This window comes from Phaethon aethereus (assembly GCF_964289735.1).
Source record: "Phaethon aethereus genome assembly, chromosome: 9".
Lineage (NCBI taxonomy): Eukaryota > Metazoa > Chordata > Aves > Phaethontiformes > Phaethontidae > Phaethon > Phaethon aethereus.
Genome location: NC_138585.1, coordinates 12,066,422 through 12,088,981, shown reverse-complemented (window position 1 = coordinate 12,088,981; position 22,560 = coordinate 12,066,422). Strand labels below are relative to the sequence as shown.

At 37.4% G+C, this 22,560-nt stretch overlaps 2 protein-coding genes across 2 annotated transcripts in view; both read left to right on the top strand.

Moving 5' to 3' along the window:
- The window catches only part of ATR (ATR checkpoint kinase), a 41,544-nt gene extending 32,856 nt beyond the window's left edge, over positions 1 to 8,688 (top strand). The window contains exons 38-47 of the mRNA XM_082003610.1: positions 894 to 1,126; positions 1,890 to 2,024; positions 2,619 to 2,819; positions 3,134 to 3,277; positions 4,018 to 4,168; positions 5,071 to 5,227; positions 5,350 to 5,503; positions 6,416 to 6,567; positions 6,815 to 6,920; positions 8,317 to 8,688. Coding sequence (XP_081859736.1) covers positions 894 to 1,126; positions 1,890 to 2,024; positions 2,619 to 2,819; positions 3,134 to 3,277; positions 4,018 to 4,168; positions 5,071 to 5,227; positions 5,350 to 5,503; positions 6,416 to 6,567; positions 6,815 to 6,920; positions 8,317 to 8,490 — 1,607 coding nt within the window. The 3' untranslated portion in view covers positions 8,491 to 8,688. The remainder of the gene's footprint in view (positions 1 to 893; positions 1,127 to 1,889; positions 2,025 to 2,618; positions 2,820 to 3,133; positions 3,278 to 4,017; positions 4,169 to 5,070; positions 5,228 to 5,349; positions 5,504 to 6,415; positions 6,568 to 6,814; positions 6,921 to 8,316) is intronic.
- Positions 8,689 to 10,288: 1,600 nt separating this feature from the next.
- On the top strand, positions 10,289 to 22,354 carry LOC309408008 (5'-3' exoribonuclease 1-like; the record flags this gene model as incomplete). Its single annotated transcript, XM_082003711.1, has 12 exons — positions 10,289 to 10,363; positions 13,378 to 13,610; positions 14,947 to 15,044; positions 15,395 to 15,504; positions 15,597 to 15,707; positions 15,947 to 16,029; positions 17,959 to 18,046; positions 18,163 to 18,331; positions 18,547 to 18,614; positions 19,636 to 19,785; positions 21,134 to 21,200; positions 22,000 to 22,354. 12 exons carry the CDS (start codon positions 10,289 to 10,291, stop codon positions 22,107 to 22,109), a joined length of 1,362 nt encoding a protein of 453 aa, XP_081859837.1. The 3' UTR covers positions 22,110 to 22,354.
- Positions 22,355 to 22,560: the final 206 nt, after the last annotated feature.

Below are 22,560 nucleotides of genomic sequence, written 5' to 3'. Positions count from 1 at the left end.
ACTTTAAAAAAAAATTACATAATGGGATAGCATTGTTCCTCAGGTAACTTAAGTTGACAAACAGATTTAGGGAAAATCCTTGCATGTCACCTCTTCTAAGTTGCCACATGAGTAGTGGCTTTGTATACACTTGCTTCAGTAAAGTGTTAGGCTTTGGGTTTTTTTTCCAATTTGTCTTGGTTCCAGTTGTTGAAGGAATTTTACTGAAATTTAAATAAAGGGGGGAAAAAATGCTGTAGGCAGCATCAAGGCATGTGAAACGACTATCATGCGTGCATTTCGGGTGGGAGCTTTTTGTACAAATGAAAACTGCAAACATTGCCTGCAGGTCTGGAGTGCAGCAGACAGTTGTGACTCCTTGATCTTGACCTGGTTCTATACACTGAGTTTAACTGGATTTGGCTGCAGGCACATCAGATGCTGCTTTCTCTCTTATTGATGTGCTACTCATGCTCAGTCCTCTGGTGCAGGGGTGGATCAGGTCCCTTGTAAAGACTTTCTTATTTTCCTTTCCACTAAAGAACACTGGAATCCTTTTACCATGGAAATACATGGAGTGTTTTGGTTTTGTTCTATGCCATTGCATTCCTTTAGAGGAGGAGTAGATGTTTTATTTTAAGAGTATAAGGAGAGCTTTTCCAATATAGCCTGTTCCATGTTCCTGTTGTCTGTGCTTGTTTATTTCCTGTTATTCTGGTTAGTTAAATAGCATATGTATTAAGTCATTGTATGCTAATTTAAAAAGAACTTTACAGTAGGAGCTTTTCCTTGAGTTGTTTTGGCTTATAAAAATTACCAACAAAATGAGCTTCCACAGGCTTGATTTCAATGACTTTACATTTCCGATGCGGGAGGGGGAAAGGAACATAATCTTGTCCTCTTGTGTTTTTCAGCTAGTCGTTCAGAACGTGTTCAAATGAAAAATGATTTGGCTAAAATAAACAAAGTGATTACAGAGCACACAAATCACCTGGCCCCTTACCAGTTTCTGACAGCTTTTTCTCAGTTAATCTCCCGAATCTGCCATTCTCATGATGAAGTCTTTGCAGTTCTGATGGTGATTGTTGCTAAAGTGTTTTTAGCCTATCCACAGCAAGCAATGTGGATGATGACTGCTGTGTCCAAGGTACCTTGACAAGTATAGCTACACCTTTGTTAAGTTTGTAAAACTGTTTTCATCAGAGAGAAATGTGAATATAACCTATTTTACTTTAAGGTGATAAGAAGGAATTGAGAGTTTCGGTTGCTCTGGTACAGTGTTGGGGAACAGGGTGTCAATGCTATCACTGCAAAAGATTTTATTGTAGTCTAAAATTCAGATATTACATTTTAAATGTTCCCGATTAGAATGCTAATATGCATGCTGACTTGTATGATATATGAGGAAAGGAAGCTTGAATAACAAATAGCTGATAAATTGGGTAGTCATGGACAACAGATTTCGTTGGGTTTAGTAATTGTGATAGTACTTCCAGTTTTATAATCAAATAATAACTCTGTGTTTTCATTAAAATGAGACAGATATACCACTTAGTCCTAATATTTACCTGGTAGTAAGGTCATTCCAAAGCAAATTGGGAAGCATGGTGCTTATTATTTCTTTAAGGCTGGTGAAATAATATTTAGGATACACTGGCATATTCTTGATTATTGGCCTTTATGTTGTGGGACTCCCAAGAAATAACCCCACACACCCCCAGCTACCACACCACTTCAGTACTTGCTCAAGTACCAAATTTCAGTTGGAGAACATCCTTCACCAGATATTAAATATGATAAGCAATAAATAGAGAAAATAATGTATTAATTACTGTGGTTTGGTGTTTTTTTAGGATTCTTTAATTGATTTGACTGTGGCTTAATACATTTTAACTTCGCTCTTTTTTCAGTCCTCTTACCCTATGCGTGTCAATAGATGTAAGGAAATTCTAAACAAAGCTATTCACATGAAGGATTCTTTAGGAAAATTTATTGGAGATGCAACACGCCTTACAGATAAGCTATTGGAACTATGCAACAAACCGGTATTTACAAAAATAAACAAATTAATGCATGCAAATGGATTATTCAGAAATGTTATACAAATCTTCTGATGGCTTTCTCTAGCCAATCCGTTACATAACTGCAATTTAATAGAAACTACATTAACTTGTAAAAGATTATTTTTTAATTTAAGAACACTATTCAAAAAAAGAAGAAAATAGCTCTAAATTGAGCATGTTGTAAAATATTTCAGTGCATAATGGTACTGGCATAATGGTTCCTAGTGCATGAGCTTTACGTTACTTTGTGCTTTCATGTATGATTCTTGCCCAGTAACTTTCACAGAGTTTCACTGTAAAAGTAGCTGGTTGTGTTTGCATGAACAAATGAACCTGATAATAAAGGTAAAACTAAATTCTTTCATTATTTTGCATTCGCATTCAGGGTGAACAATACAAGTGCCATGAAGGCCAGATATAGTTACTTTTTACGACTCCCATTTAATTTGAAATGTAATTTACCTTTTTTCTTATTACCATAAGCATTTATTATTCTATTCTATACATTAGTTAATGTGAAATAGCAGTAATATTTTAAGTGTTTATTTTTAACTTTTGAACAACTTTTTTTTCAAGGTTGATGGAAACAGCTCAACATTAAGCATGAATATTCATTTCAAAACACTTAAGAGATTAGTAGAAGAGCACACATTTAGTGAAATTCTCATTCCCTTACAATCTGTAATGATACCAACTCTTCCTTCAATCCCTGGTACACATGCTAACCATGACCCTTTTCCCGGATGCTGGGCCTACATTGCAGGCTTTGATGATACGGTAAGTCTCTAGTTGGCACCTCATTTTAAAATTCATGTTAAACAAAGGTAACTGCAAATATATCTTAGCTCCCTAGAAATGGAGAATTGAGTAGGAAACTTCGTAATTATTTTTGTGGAAACTGAGTGGCTTCTGTCATAACAACCTGAGACAGATATGGCCTCTTAGTACTTTCAGTTTTGACCTGGCGGTTTAATATGCTGTAGCACCATGGAAGTGCTGACCTAATTGGTTGCAGTGGTTTATTACAGTTAGACACTTTATTTTGTATGATCTGATACAGGTCTTAAAAAAGAATTTCATTTTTTCCTTAGGTGGAAATTCTTGCCTCGCTTCAAAAGCCAAAAAAGATCACCTTAAAAGGTTCAGATGGGAAATCTTACATTATGATGTGTAAGCCAAAAGATGATCTAAGAAAAGACTGTCGGCTCATGGAATTCAACTCGCTTATTAATAAGGTTTGAGGAGTGAGACAATCAGATGCATTATACTCATTGACCAGACCAAAGTGCTGAACTAGCTAACAAAAAACCCTGACTTACCTTGAGATAAAGCGTACGGGAAGAAAAGTAAACTGTTGCAAAATATCTTATTTCAGTGGAAATCAATAGCAATTGATAATGTGTGACTTCTCACAGACTTGTGGAAACAATAACAAAATACAACATTTTGCCAAAACAATTGCTTATTTTGTTATAGATGGAAAGGTTTTTTACAGTAAATAAATAACTGTAAACTTTTACTGTCATGTTTAATATTTCTTATTCAGTGTTTTCTAATAATTTTTATGAGAAATAGGGAAATCCCATCTTTTCATGCTAAAGTGTTGCCATACTTCTTAGTTACATTTTGCTTCTTGGCAATATACTTAAGGTTAAGGTACCATGTTTTCCATGCGGTTAAAGCAAACGATAGCATCTCTGAAACACTAAAACACCTATTTCAAATACTGCTTTTAAGGGATCTAAGCCATGTACAAGTTCTGCAGTTTGACTGTTTTATTGCAAAATTCTCTTTTTTCATTTACTTTGGAGAACAGATGAGCATTTTGCTTGCATGTGACCTACTGCAGAGAGTGAAGCTTAGAATTTCAAATTCTAGATCGTGTGATTGGAAAATAGATAGAATGGTTAATGTTATTGATACATTTTGATCCTATCTATGTTATCTCTTAATCTAATTTTCCTTTTGTGAATAGTGCTTAAGAAAAGATGCAGAGTCACGTAGGCGAGAACTCCATATTCGGACCTACGCAGTTATCCCATTAAATGATGAATGTGGCATAATTGAATGGGTGAACAATACTGCTGGCCTAAGAAATATCCTGATAAAACTTTATAAGGAGAAAGGTAAATAAATATATTAGACTACAGTGATTTTTTTTTTTTTTCTTTAAAGGGCTTGTATCTTTATTGGTAAATGAGACAAACAGCAGGGATCAGACTAAATTCTAGGAAGACAGAGTCACATGTATTTTAACTATCTGCAATGTATTATTACAATTCATATGTGTGGTAAACTCTTACTCTTAAAAGGAAGATAATTTGTGCTTGCAATAAGCAAGTTCCTTTTACAAGAACTGATAACTCAGCCATCTTAATACATTCTTTTATACAACAATGTAAATTGTTTCAGCAGCAGTGCCAGCAGCACGGGAATGTATGTGCAGCACTGAATAATAGAAAAGACTGGACTTTAGCTTTGATCTGTTGTTTTTATTTCTGTTACATTTGTGTGAGATGATTCAATTACAAATTACCTTAATTAAGGTTGAGGGTACAGCAACTTTCCAGGGAAAAGATCGGATTTCTTTATAATTTCTTGGTAACGAAGCAACTTCCCAGTCAATACAATAAAATTTTGGGAGAAAATTTGACATGTTATCTGGATGTATCCAGATGTCTGGGAGTTTGGAACTCTAAACATCTCAGCTGAATATAATGAATGGGTTTGTGAGGGCAGGTGTTTTTGTATTATGTGTGTTTTGCCCACTCCACCCCATGGCGATTGGTAAAACTGGTGGCTTCTTTGCCAGGTCTTCTCTTTCAGTTAATGCTGTGATTTTTTTTTTTTTTTTTTTTTTTTTTTCCAGTATCCCACCACCAACATGTTCTATGGGTTATTTCCCATTTGTTCGTTTATTTATTTTTTATGGAGATGTTTATCATCTCTGAAATACCATATTGCAACAGTATGTATAAAAGTTAATAGTTGGAGATTTCTTTTGTCTAAATGAGGAGGTCTATTACAGGTATTTATATGACTGGAAAAGAATTGCGACAACATATGCTTCCAAAGTCAGCACCTTTGTCTGAAAAGCTGAAAATGTTCAAAGAAGTCCTTCTGCCTCGTCACCCTCCTCTGTTTCATGAATGGTTTCTTAGAACGTTTCCTGACCCTACTTCATGGTGAGTGACTGGGATTAGGCTAGCTCAAGCATATCTACTTTAAGTATTTCGCTGAACATTAATGATACCACTGAATAAATACAAGGAAGTGACCTAGGCATACCTGATTCTTATTTCCGCAGGTACAATAGTAGGTCAGCCTATTGTCGTTCTGTTGCGGTTATGTCAATGGTAGGTTACATACTTGGTCTAGGAGACCGTCATGGCGAAAACATCTTGTTTGATTCTTTGACGGGTGAATGTGTGCATGTGGATTTCAACTGCCTTTTCAATAAGGTGAGAAATGCCACTTGCTGAACTTGCTCTTTATTTTACATGCATGTAAGTTATAAATTTCTCCTGTCTTGTTTTTTTTCCCCACTTTTTTTACTTTAATGTATCTGTTGTGTTCTCTCTCTCACTTTGTTTCTTATTTATACCCAACAGTCTGGGATATGAAAGAGTATGTGATTGTTCAGTAGACTGCATTAATGAAAGCCAGCTTTTTGATTTAGCCACATCAGCTCATCTGATATTGGATACACTGAAATAGCCCAAATTTTAGAGTATTTGTATTTTGTGACTCTCCTGTCTTCACTACCACGCCACAAAGCAAGCTGTAATTACTATATTCAGAATTCTGCTGCTTGAAGTTTCTTTATTTTTCTCACACTAATTCAGCACAAAATTCCAATGGTTCTGCAAAAATAAACAGCAGAAATTGTGGCCAGAGTGGGATTTGAAGTTTTGGTGTTTCTGTTGAAAGATGCTTTTGGTGTGGAATATGTGCCCATTTTAATTCAGATAACTGAGGTAGAGACACTGTTAGTTTATTTCTCCTGCTTTCTTTTTAGTAAGCCTAAATTGTCCTACATAACCCTTAATAAAAGACAGACATATGTTTTTAAGCTAACTTGCATATTATAAAAGAAAAGTTAGGATTTTCATGGGACTACAGAGCAGCAATATATATTTAGAATAAATTTTATACGCTGTATTAGAACAGGGAAAAAGAGGGTTTTTGGACATTGGTATCCTTTATTCACTGTAATTTCCCTTTAACAGCTGAGAAGGATTTGAAAACATCTCTTGTCAGCTAGGAAACTGCCACTGGCAAAGATGGGGGAAAAACACCTAAAAACAATGCAAATGTTACTCTTTAATAATGCCTAAAACACTGGGGGTATGCTCTTTTTTATCCATGTAAAGGGAGAAACTTTTGAAGTTCCAGAAATCGTTCCTTTTCGTCTCACTCACAACATGGTTAACGGAATGGGTCCAATGGGAACAGAAGGTCTCTTCCGAAGAGCGTGTGAAGTTACAATGAGGCTTATGCGTGATCAAAGGGAGCCTCTAATGAGGTAGGGCAACTGGTTTTTCTACAAACTCTGAAAAAGCTGTCTGTAGTCTAAATATCTGAAACAGTAACTGCTGGTGAATGTGCCAGTTCCAGCATATGCCTATCATGCAGCTCAGTCTTACTATGACATGCAGTTAAATATAAAACAATATAAATATTCAGCACTAAATTTAGACTGCTGTCAGTGTTCTTGTTTTGAAAATTAACTGTATATGTATCTTATCCTTTTTTATTTTTAATTTATTTAGTGTCTTAAAGACTTTTCTCCATGATCCTCTTGTGGAATGGAGTAAACCTGTCAAAGGGAATACAAAAGCACAGGTGAACGAAACTGGAGAAGTTGTCAACGAAAAGGTCAGTTGAAACCAAGCATAGGATAAGGTATTCAAATGTCCATTATGGTTGCAAGTTATGTATTTTCTAACTGAAACTGTAACTTTCTTGTTTTTTCGTTCATGTAAAAATCCCTCTGGTTGTTTCTTCTTGACTATCTCTGTGTTCATAATTTTTTATGCATTAAAACACTATTTTTATTGATGGAAAATATAATTTATCTACTAAAGAACCAAACAAAATAGAGCCTATGATTCCCTTATTAGTGTTACTAAATCAAAGACAACATCAACAGAAGCAAATAGGATAGGTGAGGCTCCTGCTTCCACTAGCTCTGACTGTTGCATAGTCCTCCAGACTTACAGTGATGGAGGTCCTTTCCATGCATAGTTTTGTGCTTTTCATGAGTGAATGTTTATTATTGAATAAATAGGTGCCTTGTTACATATCAAGGAATACTTGGTTAAAATTGGGATTTCATATGTACTGATTCTTTTGTATCTGCTCATAAATACTATGTTGTTCATCCAAAATGTAGCTTGTGCAACCTGTAATATTTATTCTCTTTCCCCATTGCAAGAACTCTGATTTGTCTCCTTTTTGCTTTTAAAGGAATATTTAGTGACAATAAATAGGTGTAACAGCAGATAAAACTTAGGGAGCACTAATAAACATGGCAACTAAGATAAGGACAAACTACAGCAGTGAAGCTGTATTACCACAAAGAACATCACTGAGCTTTTTGAGCATAGAAAATCTCCTGATCTTCAAATAATTACTAACCCAGCTGTGTCTACATAACCTTTCTTTTAGTTACAGGACCACCCACATAGTGGTATATGGTTAACTGTTTTTTCTGGATAGGTGCCAATGTTATGCTTGAGCTTTAAAAGAAAATGTGTGAGTATAATTGGTATGAACTAGCTACTCTAGTGAGCCTCAGAATAAGCTCATTTTGAGTAGTGCAGCGTAACTTGTTATAAGACTTCTTCATTTTCAGTTGCTCATAGTTTTGGCCTAAATTTACCAGACTCTAGGTACCTTCTTCAATTTTATCCAGAATTCCAAGAGAAAGGCTGGGAAAATATCGCATTACTTTGAAAGTAATTTTATGAAATAAAGCATTCTAACATTTTCAAATACATTTGCATAGCTTTTTCAGTCTTCTCTGGTAAATTTCATCTGTAAAAATGTAAGACGAAAGTTATAACTTGGCTAATAATCTATCCATTTTAAAGAATTATTTTTTAAAAGTGAGTGTCCTTTATTTTCAAAGCAATTGGTGTAGACATCTGGGTTTTGTATTAAAGTACTGTACAGATTTCAAACACATCCTAATAAATACTTTTTATTTTAAGAAGTGGAAGTTCATGAATAGTAGCAATATTAATTTTTTTTTGTTTTTCTTTGTTTCCAGGCCAAAACCCATGTCCTTGATATAGAACAGCGGCTGCAAGGTGTCATTAAGACTAGAAACAGAATAAAAGGATTACCCTTATCTATTGAAGGGCACGTTCATTACCTTATTCAAGAAGCAAGTGATGACAATCTGCTCTGCCAAATGTATATGGGCTGGGCTCCATATATGTGAACTTTGTTCATGTTGGAACAATACCATTTGCAAGTGATGTAGCTGTAATATTCTTGAGAAGGTGTTAATCAGTGATAACTGGTTACTTCTGTTTATTTCTGACTGTAGGCAGCAGAACAGTCCGAAAGCTATGCAAAATATACAATACACTTGCAAGTATGCTACGAATACACTTGCTGAAGTGTAAGGTGTTACGACTTGTTTTATATATAGAGAGAGAAGGTAGTACATAGGAACTGCTTAAAAATTAGACTGTGCAAGCTTCTGCAAGTTCTTTATGTACCTATCTACTCTGTGAAAAATTTTTGCAATGTTGAAAGAATGCACTCTAACTTTACAAAAATATACAGTAATTTATAAAGATGTTTGTCATTGAGCTTACTTGTAGATTAGAAAATCTGACATTAAAGTTTTATACAGGTATGATGTAAAGTGGTTCTCTCAACTTTTCCTACTCCTAGTTCAAAAGGGCTTTCTAAAAATAATTAGTATTTCTTTTGAGCAGTAGACCTTGAATTTTGGCTTCCTTTTACTTTCTTCCATATGGCCTGGCTATGTCTAGAAAAGCATTTGGGATCTTAAATCTTACCATGAAGAAACTGGTGAAGTGTTACAATGTTTTAACTGTTTCTGTAGCCCTTGCCTGCTGTGGTAAGAAACTGTTGTGAAGTAAATGACACAAAGCTGCAAGTTAGAGGACCCTGGCAGTACGGCTGTGACACCAGCACACCAGGCCGGGGTATAGTATCTGTGGGTTTGACATAGATTCAGGCCCCTGAGAGTTCTGGAGAGGCCTTTCTCTTTCCCCCCACCTTGTAAAAACTGTGGCTACAATGATGGGTTTTTTCAGACTCTTTCAGAAAAAGTGTTTTGACATGGGTAAGAGTAGACTAAGTATGTTCAGAAGGCATATACTAACTTACAGTAATGCTTGCTTCTCTAGGCATTCAAACTGTAGGGAAAGGAGCAGGGAGGCAGGGAAAAATTATACTCCTCTTCCCTACAGTAGGGTCTCATTAGAATTTTTGTCAAGTGTTTTTTGTTTCTGCTTTTCTGAGAGGCAAACAATGCCATTGGTTTTTGATCACAGGGATGCTGTGTTGTAAAACTGAAGCTGAAATCCACATTGGAGAGTAAACACATGTAATGGGTTTACAACTGGTTACGATAGTTTTGTTTCTGTGGGGAACTACTGGGTAATGTTCTGAAGTGGGGTCACTGTCTCATAAACCTGGAGCTTTTTCCAAGTAAGATCTTTGGAACCTGCTATGATCTCTCTTGTTGGGGCCTGTGAGAGTGCTGGGGTTACGTTACCTTTCACAGGCTTTACCATTATGCCGCAGAGTGAAGAGAGCCTCCCAGGGAATTCGCACCAGGTACCGATTTCCACCACGCTGGGACTGGATCTGCTACTTGCAGCACGCCAGGCCCGAGGGCACCGAGGCCCGTGCTGGGAGCTCCTGTGTGGGCTGCTAGGAGAAGGGGCGAGAGGCGATGCTTCGCGTGTTTGATGCTGGCGGCCGATGAGGCGCCCCGAGCCCCTTGGCGGGGGAGGAGGCGGTGGAACGACGTTTGCGCCTGAGGGCAGGGGCTGCCGCTGAAGGGAGGGAGGCGGCCCCGCTCTGCGCCAGCAGCGCCGCTCTATCCGCCCCGCTCTGTGGTCGGCGCGGGGCGCTCTGCGCGACGTTCTATGGCGCGGGCGGCCCGCTGTCAGTACTGCGCGCCGGAAGGAAGGCGGAGCGCGGCCCGGTGTTGTTTGGGTCCGGCGGGGCTGTGAGGTCGGCAGGGAGCAGTGGCCATGGGGGTCCCCAAGTTCTACCGGTGGATCTCGGAGCGGTACCCCTGCCTCAGCCAGGTGTTGAAGGAGCATCAGGTGAGCTGGGAGCGGAGCGCCGCTGCCTGCCAAGGTCCCGTCCCCGCTCCGCGCCGGGGTGAAGGAGGGGGGGGGTCCTGACTGGCTTCTCGGCCGGGCGAGGGAGCGGGCCTGGTCCCCGGCCGGGCTTGCGGGGCTGAGCCGGAGCTGAGGCCGGCTCGCCCCGAGGCGGGTCGGCGCAGGGCGGGCGGCTGCCCTGCAGCCGCGCCTCCGCGAGACCCGCAGCTCGCAGCGGCCGAAAGCCGCGGGATGGCGGCGTGCGGGTGCTGGGAAGCGGGTGAGGCTTTCGGGGGCCCCGAAAGCCTGACCGTGCGCTCGAGGTCTTTGCTAGCGTACAGCAGTGGCGGGAGCCTGCTGCTGTGGAGGTCAGCGGCGGAGATGTTTGCCCTCCTCATTGCGTGCAAGTAATGTTTGCAGAAGCACCCGGACCGAAACGGCGCTGTTCCCCGAGGAGGTGCCCCGCGCGGAGCGTTCCCCGCAGACGTGGCGGTGTCAGGCTCCCTGCGCCGGGCTCGCCTTTCGCTTTTGTTTCCTGTGACCGTGCTGCTCCCCAGCCCTTCTGAAAACCGCGGTGCTGCCTCGGCGCCTTCATCCCTTGGGGAGCAGGAGACCGGAGTTCCCTCGTTACTGGGCTCAGAAAAGTTATTGCTGCTGACGACGAATGGTGCAGTAATGACGAGGGACAGGTTTTACAGCTCTGCTGCCTTTCCTTGTTGTTGCATGCGTCGGGCAGTATTAGTAGCAAAAACAAGAAAGAAAAAAAAAAAACTTCAACAAGTGTTAAAGACTGCAAAAGGAAAGCCGCAAATAATGCTTGTAACAGACGTGGAAAAAAGTTTTGTTTTTAGAGGAGTCATGTTTGGTACCTGTTAGCACAAGCGCTTAACTTTTCATTACCATTTTCAAATGGCATTACGGATGTGGTTTTATCATCTGAATAAGGATGTTCTGAGATGAGTTGGGTGATTATTGACTGCGTCTTTGAGTGTTAATACTTTTTCCAAAAGAGAGAGCACTTTAAAAGATTAAATAGCTGTTGTATCGACATATCTAAGATGCCCTACTCAAGTGATTCCAAATCTGGATGTCTGACCCTTCCGTCTAGTTTCAAAGTAGTTTTCAAAGGTTAGGTCTTTGCTTATGATTTGTTGGATTTCACTGCAGTTTCTTTTACTGTCTGTGTAGCAAGGCGGCAGTGTATGCTGGCTTTTCACCTGTTCTGTTAAAAGCCCGGGCTGCTCACTGAAATTGGTGGCAACTTTAAACTTCTGCTGAACAACTGCCAACTGTGGCAAGCTGAGGAGTCTGTATGCGTCTTCTCTGACCATGGGGATAGCAGCAGGGAGTAGTACCCATGATGCTTTCTGAAAGACGCTGTTAGGGCTCTTAAGGTAAAGAGAAGGCACAACTCAACCTTAAGTATGCTAATGTCATTCTCTAGTTAGTCTTTTGAAAGGTTAGATGATGTTGTCAGCTTATGTGGAATTCTTACTCTGTATAAAAGAGAAAAGAAAATGTCTAGATTATGATATTAAGCTGCAACAGTAACGTGTATCCCTTTACATCCTTTTCTCTGCCAGACCACTTGAACGTACAGATTGACACACACTAGCATCTAGATTAGGACTTTTGTTTGCTATTATAGAAAAAACTACCCAGAATAAAAGGCAATTCCTCTGTAAAACACATCATTATTTTTAAATCATATTATAGCTGTGCTTCTTAAAAGGTCATCTGTTTTCCATATATATGTTGCTTCCATGTAAAAGCTTTAGCTTTCATGTGTCTGGAACGCTGCCTGTGCAAAGCCCCACTCTATTCTTATCTGAAAGTGATGCCTGTGTGAATCATGTGGTGCTTAAGCATGTTGAGAGCAGTCTCGTTACTGAATTTGACTGTACTGAAGATCATTATGCGTAACAGAAGACTAGTTATTGCAGATGACTGGAGATCCTTCCTGATTTCCTGATCCTTCCTCTTTCTCATTCCTCTTTCTAAAACAGAATTGTGTTTCTCTTGCCTGTGGATGCTAAATAAAAGTCCAACAACATGCCTTTCAAAATTACGTAAAGATATTTCAGCAACAATACTACAGAAAATAACAAAAAGTTAGCAGTGCCTTCCTCCAGTTGTAATGATAGGAGGATTTTTATGAACAGTCATATCGGTGGATTAAAGAATGGATTCATTGCTCTTGTGCATGTTTGGTGACTTTTGGTAACAAAAAGGTAGATAATGGCCCCGTTGCTTTATGCGTTTAACAGTGTTTGTGCTCTACATGTTCCTTGTGTGCATTCGGGGCAGGGTTTTTTCCCTTAAAAGAAAATTGGGCTGCTACACATAAGGCTGTTAGAAGAACAGAGAACTAGACAGAAAAAACCCACATGTGGAAAGCGTGGGAAAGAAATTGATGCTATCAGTGGTATCTGCTGCTTTTGGTGGTAACTGCTACTCTCTAGACTCACAGGTGGCTCTTAGTATAGCTGAAGAGGCAGCATGCAGTGGTCATGGAACTGGTTAACGGGGGAGAACCCTAAAGCTTCTTAAACTGGCTTTGCTTTTGAAATACTGTTGGAAATTGCATACTCATTTTTGTAGGTTTTGTTGTTTATAGTGCAGCTATGCAAGATTGACTCGGTTTAAATATGTGGGGTTATTAAAAAAAGAAATCATCTCATCCTGAGAGTGTGGGTTATATTTGCTTTTCCCTTGTACCATGTAGAAGACTGATCAAGCACAGGAGACGGAAGTCCTGAGGTACCAGGAACAGTCTGGATAGGATAGGAATCTGTTCAGCTGACTTTCTTCACTGGGAAAATCATAATAACAGATGGCAAATTCAGACAAAACCCGTAACCAGGCAAGATATTCTTAGACCATTGGTGTGCAGTAGGTTCCAGGGAGGTCTTCCCACCTCAGGTCGTTTCCAGAGTTCATTCCTCTCAGCCCCACCTTCGGCAGTGATTGCATTGCTTCAGCTGTCACCAAATGGGTACTAACTGTGGCTTTTGTAGATTCCAGAATTTGACAACTTATACCTGGACATGAATGGCATTATACATCAGTGTTCACATCCAAATGATGATGATATTCACTTCAGAATCTCAGAAGATAAGATTTTTGCTGATATTTTTCACTACTTGGAAGTACTGTTTCGGATTATTAAACCAAGGAAGGTTTTCTTCATGGCAGTTGATGGAGTAGCTCCAAGAGCAAAAATGAATCAGCAGCGTGGGAGACGTTTTAGGTGGGAATATTTGTTCTTGCTCTGTCTTTATGATAGTAAACACTTAAAAAAACCCCATTTACTTAAATGTATGCCATGAAAAGAAAAATATATTATGAGCGATCGTGCCTTTGACAGTAGTTTTAATTTTTCATTAAATGAGGGTAACTACTTGTAAAATGTTAAATATTAAATCGGGATTCCAAAAAGGAAAGTTTGCTTGTGACTTAGATTTTTCGCGGTGTATGCAGGACTTGGGGGTGGGAGGAGCTTTTTTTTTCTATGAAATTTTCTGTGAAATAAACCTGCAGTTAAGCTCTTACAGATGTCTCCAATAGCTTCCTAATCTGTGAGTGTCTTCTGTATTTGTGAATGCGAATTCAAGATACCCCTTTTTGGTTGCTGTAATGGAATGTTCTTTGACAGTCATAGAAGAAATAAAGTTTCATTAGAAACTCTGGTTTCCTGTTGATGTAAGCTAGCAGCCTAGCTCCGATACAGAGCTGCAAGTAGATTTCACAGTGTTAAGAATTATATTAATGTTTTGGGAGATGTGGAAGCTTCTTTGAAGACTGCTGTAAGGAAAGCAAGCCAGTGGTCAGACAGTGAAATGCCACAGAAACAAACTGGGGGAAAGGGACACGAGAAAATATTTTCAAGCTACTGGGGTTTTTTTTTTCTTTTTTATTTGGTTTTTGGTTCAGGGTTTTTTGGGAGGTTGGTTTTTTAAAGGAAAAAAAGGAGGTTGAGAGGAAGAAGAGATTAAGAGCGAGCTCTAAATAGAAAACTGGAGCGGAATTGAGGGAAGGACAAAAATATGAGACATTGGTGGCTTCTCTTTTTCTGGTTCAAAAGTGTTTATGAAATCCTTGGCTGAGAAAGGCTAGAATGATATTTTTTTGTTGATTTCTCCATTACTAGTGCTGAAAACTGTTAGTTCACCCCTCCTACCCCTGTGGTATTCCAAACTTGCTGCTTTGTTTAGCTACATTACCGTTATTGTTCTGAGATGGCATTTACAGTTGTTTAAATCCTGAGTGTTCCTACTGTTTCCACATTAATTCGCTTTCATGGTGATCAGCCACTGAATGATCATCTCGGTAATCTAAATATTAACTGTAGCTGAGTAATAACAGATTATCATCATTACTGAGGGCTAAGGGGGAAGCTATTTTTAAGCCTTCCAGTTGTATCAGATACAAGTTCAAATTCTATTCAGGAGTTAAATTTTCCTTTATTTTTTAAAACACTTTAAAAAATCAACTATATGTCTTTTGTCAGTAATGTTGTAGGCTATTAACATTTGAATAAGATGATTCTTTCTCTACTCCCTCTCTCCAAACCTATTTTGTTTTAGATCAGCAAAAGAGGCAGAGGACAAAATAAAAAAGGCATTAGAAAAGGGAGAAACTCTCCCTACAGAAGCCAGATTTGACTCCAACTGTATTACACCAGGTAAGACAATCTGTTAATTATTTAAATTTAAGTGTTTAACTTTATGCTTTTACATCTATATCCTAAGGCTTTTTTTTTTTTTTTAATTGGAGGACAGAATTGATAAAGGCTCAAGTAAGTTGGGAACACAAGTTTTAATAACATTTAGTAGGGTTGGATTACTTTCTTATTCTAAAAATTTTTTTGATTGCTATGGAAAAAATGAAACCTCTTGGGGAAAAAAACAGCTGTCCCTTTCATCTTTTGCAAAATTTTTACTTGCTTTTTTTTAATTGATACTTTTGATATGTAAGTACAATTTTGAAAGACTAGTGAAAAGCTTTGTGTTTGACTTAGATTTCTGTTTTCAGGAACTGAATTTATGGCCAGATTGCATGAGCATCTTAAATATTTTGTAAATATGAAGATTTCCACAGACAAATCCTGGCAAGGAGTAACAGTCTACTTATCAGGCCATGAGGTCATTGTATTTTGTTAATATTTTATTTTAAATAAACTCTTATTTTATTCAAAGATCCTTACTGATTAATTTAGGGGTTTTTTTTTGTACAGACTCCAGGGGAAGGCGAGCATAAAATTATGGAGTTCATCAGATCAGAAAAAGCAAAGCCCCATCATGATCCAAACACAAGACACTGTCTCTATGGCTTAGATGCTGACTTGGTATGTGCAATTAAAATAATACAAACAACAAAATTTTATGAAGTGTCTATGACTTTGATGTCTTCCTAAGCACATAGGGTTCTAAACTGTTATTAAGCAAACATGTAATTTTGTATTCCTGCAAACTTTTGAATTTGTAATGAAACAGAACAGCAAATTCTCTTTATACTGCTCAAATCTTGAGTAACAGTTTTTTAAAAAAAATTAAGTAAGACCTTTCTAATATCTCTTTGTAATAGATTATGCTGGGATTAACAAGTCATGAGGCACACTTTGCGCTCTTAAGAGAAGAAGTCAGATTTGGTGGTAAAAAATCTCAAAGGTGAACTGATTTAATTTTATTCTTATTTTATATATGATGAAATTAAATGCAAAATATACTGTGTCACTAAAACAGAGGTTTTTTTATTGATTGCATACTAAATTAATAAAATACTATTTTATTTTTGTGTTAGAAAGTACATGAAATCAGGGAAATCAACTTTTTAAATTGTGCATTTGAATTAGTTTACACAAGGAAATGTATGCTGTCGGGATAGCTGATAAAAAAAAAAAAAAAATCCTTAGAGCTCTGATGTGTTGTGCTTCTTTCTTCATATTATGAATGGAGCAGCCCAGGGTGTAGTGACATTGTTTCCATAATTGTCTTATGCAGATATTGACTTTTTAAAATGTATTTGTAACTCTGAGGTTTTGTGCGTGTAATTAAATTACTAGAATAATTACTAAAATAAACTCTCTTAAAGTGGCTGACTGGATGCTCTTGTTCTGAATTTGCCCATTTGAACTAACTTGTGGGCTATAACTGCTCAGGAAAAGGTGATTTGTTCCAGAACTGTGCATGTACATGGAGCTATTCTGAAGTGATAGAAGAATTAATTTTATAACTGTTACTGTGGCTAGGTTCCTTCTTTGAAGGTCCATAAAGTATATATTTCGTGAATATAGGGAGAAGGTAGGAGAGACAGGGAGAAATACACTTTTTTGATACAGAAAGGGTTTTGGATAATAGTGATAGTTATAATGATATAATTGTATGTAATTACATACAATTGTATGTGTTGTAGTTTCTGGATCATATACTGCTCATTACAGGAATTTAGTTCTGGAAGTTACTGCAATTGCTTTCTGTCGATATTGTCGCTTTTATGAGTACTTAGTTGGAAATTTGAAAATACTAAAAATACATACAAATTAATACCTGTCAGCAGTTTTTTGATTGAGAGAAATTACTTGTTTTATCAAGTATTTTTCAAGTCCAGATCAATGACAAATAAGGGGCAGAATGTCTCTAGAGTCTTAGAGCATCAACCTGGATTTGCCAATATGAAAATTACATTTAAAAATTGACAGAATTGGGCCTGAAGTTCTATGCAGCCAAGTGTAGCTCAGAGTTCATCTTAGTCTTCATACAAGCTTGGGTATCACATGCATCTTCCTCAGAGGATTTTTGGCAAAAATCTACCGTGTGTGTGTGAATACACAGGTGTTTATGCTGGTTTGTCAGTGGAGGTGGTCCCAGCTAGTTACAGTATCTATAAGGTGAAATAGTCCTTTACAAATTTAAAATACATCAGTCTTTAGCTCATTAATCTTTTGTAGGTATAAACTGATTTTGGTCTAACGTTGGCTTGGGTATTAAGTAATTTTAGTGAAGTGAGGAAAAGAAGGCAGACTAGGTGTTGACTAATTTATGCCATAAACAAGCAGTAGGTTGGTCATTTTTTTGGTGCTGTGTTGAAGCCACTAGATAATACATACGGAGCATATCTTCAAGTTGAGCGTACTCTTTTCTTACAAGAAGCATTTCAAATGACTGCGAATGTAACCCAGGCAGTTTAGACATGAATCTGTGCACTCCGTATGTACTCAGACTAGTTCTAAAATACCTTAAGTTTATTTCCTTTGGTGCAAAGTTAGGTTAGGCTGTCCCTTTTTTGGACAGTGGGATAATTATTTAGGAAGCAGTTAATGCAATGTGGAACTCCACAAAGCTTCCCTGTTTTCTAAGCTAGCTGTTTCCCATACAGTGCAGTCTCATCTGCCATTTAGAAGATTCTACTGCAAAATTTTATAGACCCAAACCAAGTGAATCCTAAAATAGATTCAAAGAAATATTTATACATTATTTTTTTTGAAAAGGTATAATCTTAGTAAGATTACTTGGTTTTAGGTAACCTTGGACTTGTGAAATATTCATGTTGAAAGTGTGCTTATAAATAATTAACTTAGTGTTTTGAATAATTTACAGAGCATGTGCACCAGAGGAAACCACCTTTCATTTACTGCACTTATCACTGATGAGAGAATATATTGATTATGAATTTTCACCAGTAAAAGTAAGTTCTAGTGGCGCTGTGATTGAAAAAAATGGGTGAGGTCTTTTTATGCAAACAAGATAATAAAAATTATGCCTCTGTGTTGTTTTTTTTCTTCCCACACCCCCTGCCTCCAGGACAAGATTTCCTTTGAATACGATATTGAAAGGATAATAGATGATTGGATCTTAATGGGTTTCCTTGTAGGAAATGATTTTATTCCTCATCTACCTCATTTACACATTAATCATGATGCACTGCCACTACTTTATAGAACGTATATGGCTATCTTGCCAGAACTGGGAGGTAAGAATACTAAGTTCAGTTGTGGAAGGTAGAAACATTAACATTCCTGCATTAATATTTATTGACCTTTTTAGCCATGTTAGAATGGTTAACATCATTACACTTTCTTTACACAGCCAGCAAGATTGCATTCTATTATCTACGGGGCATGTAAATTGAAATTTTGAAATTGGTAAATTGTTAATTTAAAAAACGTACTTTTATTTTCCCAATAGGTTACATAAATGAAAATGGGCATCTGAATTTAAAACGCTTTGAGAAATATCTCACAAAATTGTCAGATGTAAGTAACTCTGAAATTGCGCTGTATAGAAAGGTATAGCTTATTGTATATAACCTCAATATAGTGCCCTAAAAACTACATCATGTTGTAGTTTTAATGAACTGTTAAATGACTCTGTTTTACATGGGGTTCAGTCAGCTGTTTTACCATTAACTGATGGAATCCAATCAGTTGTCTGATCTTATCATGACATAAGAGGAAGAAGATTGAATCATTTGATCTATGCTTTAGCCAGCATCTTCTAGTACTACCAGTCAAATGAGGATTCACCAGTAGAATCATGGTTCTCAACTCTCATTCAATATTGAGTGGCAGCACTGGGCAGAGCGTGCTGCAGGCAGCAATATTCTTTGCTCTTCCTGCTGATCAGTTTCTTGTGGGGTAAAGCTATGTCTGAAGATCTTGGAGAGCAATATTTTTTGCCATTTTTTCATGAAGATCGCTGATAAAGAGCAATGAAGCATTAGTGTCTCTCAGAGGCAGGCATTGGCATTCTTCATGAACTAACTGGCATACAGGAGGCAATCCTGTTTAAGTGCCACTGCAGTAAAAGTAAGATGAGCAAAGGTATAGGCCATACAGAAATGGAAAGGTCTCAGCCTTCTGCTGAACGTGGAAGGAGGAAGTTCATCTACTGTCCCTGCTTCAGCCATGTCTTCTGGTTGTTAGATAGAACTATGAAAGTGTTGGGTGTGTGACACTAGAGTGTATTACCCAGACCCTATATAGTTCTTCTACTTCTAGAGTTGATTCTGGAGTGTGGAAATGATCTAACTCTTTTTGTTACCCATTGCTGCCTTACTGAAAGAAAACAAAGTATGGCTTGGGTGTATGTTACACAGTGATAAGAAAAAAGATTTTTAATATTAATCTGTTAGTTCAGTTTTAGCTCTAGGGCAAAATGTGTATGAATAACTCTAGATGTAATTTAATGCATGTAACTAAAAAGACATCGTTAATTTAGCACTCTAATTTGGCCTTCCTCAAATATTTCTAAACTTACTTTAATCTTTCTGCACAGTTTGATCGTGAACACTTCAGTGAAGTCTTTGTAGACCTAAAATGGTTTGAAAGTAAAGTGGGCAATAAATACCTCAATGAGGCAGCTGGTATTGCAGCAGAGGAAGCCAGAAAAAATAAACAAAAGAAACAAAAGGTTAGTGTCTTACATGTGCAATTTTGGAAATAAGAATGTTACTTTTTGCAAATCTATAACTTGATCTTAGAGAAATGAAATGGCATAAACCTTTGTTCTGAGATTTTTTGAGATCAGAAAAGGTGGTAAAATGTAACATTAGAGGAACTGCCTGTATGCATTGCTGGCTGTGAGTGATGAAATTATTAAGTCAAGGTCAGGTTCTCATGATTTTTGAAATCTTGTAAGACCATAACTTAGTGCTTTATATCAATTTATCTGTTCCTCAACAGCAGCAAAACTTACTTCTGGGTAAGTTATGGTCAAACTTGCTGTGCTTTATAGCACTTTTCAGTGCATAGCCTGCTGGAATTTTTCTGTATTTCAGATACACTGATAGATCATTCATGCATGCCTTGGTATTGGCCGACTATTAGACAATAAATAGATAAACAGCAATTTCATTGGTGTGAGCGATGTCAGATTGGTTATTACACTTGCAATTCTTGGTATAACTAATTAATAATAAACAGCACCCTTCTCTGTATCTTGACTCTGCCCCACTGAAATGTTCCCCATGACCACCTCCGTTGTCTGTCCTTCAATGTGTGCCTTCAGCAGAGGGTAGAGTAGTGGCAGGAAATTCCTTCAAGTTCAATCTGTCACTGTATACCGTTATCCTGTTCTTTAGTGCAGTTTGTGGTTTGTAAGAGCAAGATGTTAGCTCTTCCATCAATAAGATACGCTTTATTTGTGGCTGTTTTCTTATTTGCCACAGAAGTTTGGAGCAGCTGTGTAGTATTAGCTAGTCATCTTGACTGATCCTTTGAATGGCAGTGACAGTCAGGAGCTTGCGTATCTCAGGTGCAGGGGAGGAGGGCCAACTTAATGATTCTGCTTGTTGAAAGCTACACAGTGCTGTATACGAAAGACAGTGTGTAGCGTGAGAATGCAGTGAATGTTTGGCTTGCTTGACTCTCTAAAACACAGTTTCTTCTATCCTTTCTACAGAAGTGATTTGGACTCTTAAAAATTTACTGATTAAAACATTGCATACTGATGCTGTAGCACAATGCATGATGTAGGTAAAATGCTTAAATGTGTACTGCACAGTTTTTTAAATAGTTGTGTGTTGGAAAAGATTCAGTTTTTTTTTTAAAGGCAGTTGAGATTTTATTTGAGACTGGTCCTTTGTCTGATCTGTATGGATAAAATCATTTTCCCTAGGCAATTACAAGAGAAGGAAATGTAGAGGGTTTTATACTAAATAATAATATTTATACATCTTGATTATAGCATTTTGACTTGCAGATTATGTGGTTGTGAATGAGGTATGTGCATATTATTCTGTATTTTTACTCTATCTCAAATACTAATTTAATAGGCTCAGGAAAATTCTATATGTTTGGCTGCTTTAGAAAAAAGCGAAGGTGAAGTTGTGACCCCTAAAAGTAAGTGCAAATAATTTTTCCGTATACGTATAATAAAAAACCCTTTGTTAATTTGTGTATACATTTGGAAGATCTGTAAGAATTTAATGTCAGAGATTACCTTAATCTAAATGAAAGAGTTATGTAGTCAGCTATTGGGAAATGGAACTGCACATCACTGGCTTATGGTGAGAGGGAGTGGGGATAAAGCTTTTAAAGTGCTTCTTACCTGACCAGTATTTCCATGATGAATTAAAGGAATGAATGAGCAAATCTTAACAACACTATGGTTTTGATAATTGTACGCCTAGTTATTGTATTATACAGGTGGGGTCAAATGAACAGATTTTTATATGGATTTGGGGCTTTTGGTGTTATGGTTGTGTTTTTAAACTCGTTCCACTTGTAGGAAATGTTTTTTGCTCATGATTTGAAATGTAAGGTCAAAAATGTATAAATACTACTCTATGATACAAGATGATGTTGCTAAAAATATTGAATTTTAAAATTTTTATTTTAATTTTTTCTTATTTTCTGATGGCTTATATTCTCTTCTCTATTATTGTAATTGGATCACAAAACAGGTTGCCTGTCTTTAAAGGGAAAAAAAAGTTCCAGATTATCTGGGTAAAGATTTTGTTTGGCTGTTTCATGCTACTTTCAGTGCAAGGAAGGTATGAGCACCTATAACTGTGAATTGAGGAGTAAAGTTAAGGCATTAAGTCAAAACTGAATGTCTTCAAACCTTATTGTAGTAGAGAAGTGAATGTCAATCCTTTTTTCTTTTTTTTTTTTTTTTCCCCCATGATTGCTTTTTCAGCTGTGTTGGAAGATGAACCAGAAGATGATGATCTGTTTGAAACTGAGTTTAGGCAATACAAAAGAACTTACTACATGACTAAAATGGGTGTAGAAGTAGTTTCTGAGTAAGTATATGCTTTTTTCTTTTTAAACACCAAATACAAGTCTTTGCAGTATGTCTAATACAAGACAGAGTATTCATTGATGTCGAAAGCAGAGAACACATGGCAGTATAATGAAGCAGTGATTCTTTTGGCTAATGCAGGAAGAGCTGCAAGTCAAGTTTTCTGCAACAAGTATTTGATGACCAGAGAGAAAAAAAATCCATTAGAATTAAATGAATCTAGAAAACCATGGTCTTACTAGCTTCCCAAAATGCTTTTCATTCCTACGTACAAGGTGCTAAGTAATTTTTATACACCAGTGAAAATGAGAAAAACTAATAAGTATCTTTCCTTTTTATTTTAAGTGACTTCTTGGCTGATCAAGCTGAATGTTATGTCCAGGCAATACAATGGATTTTGCATTATTATTACCATGGAGTTCAGTCATGGAGCTGGTAAGAAAAATTGCCAAATGA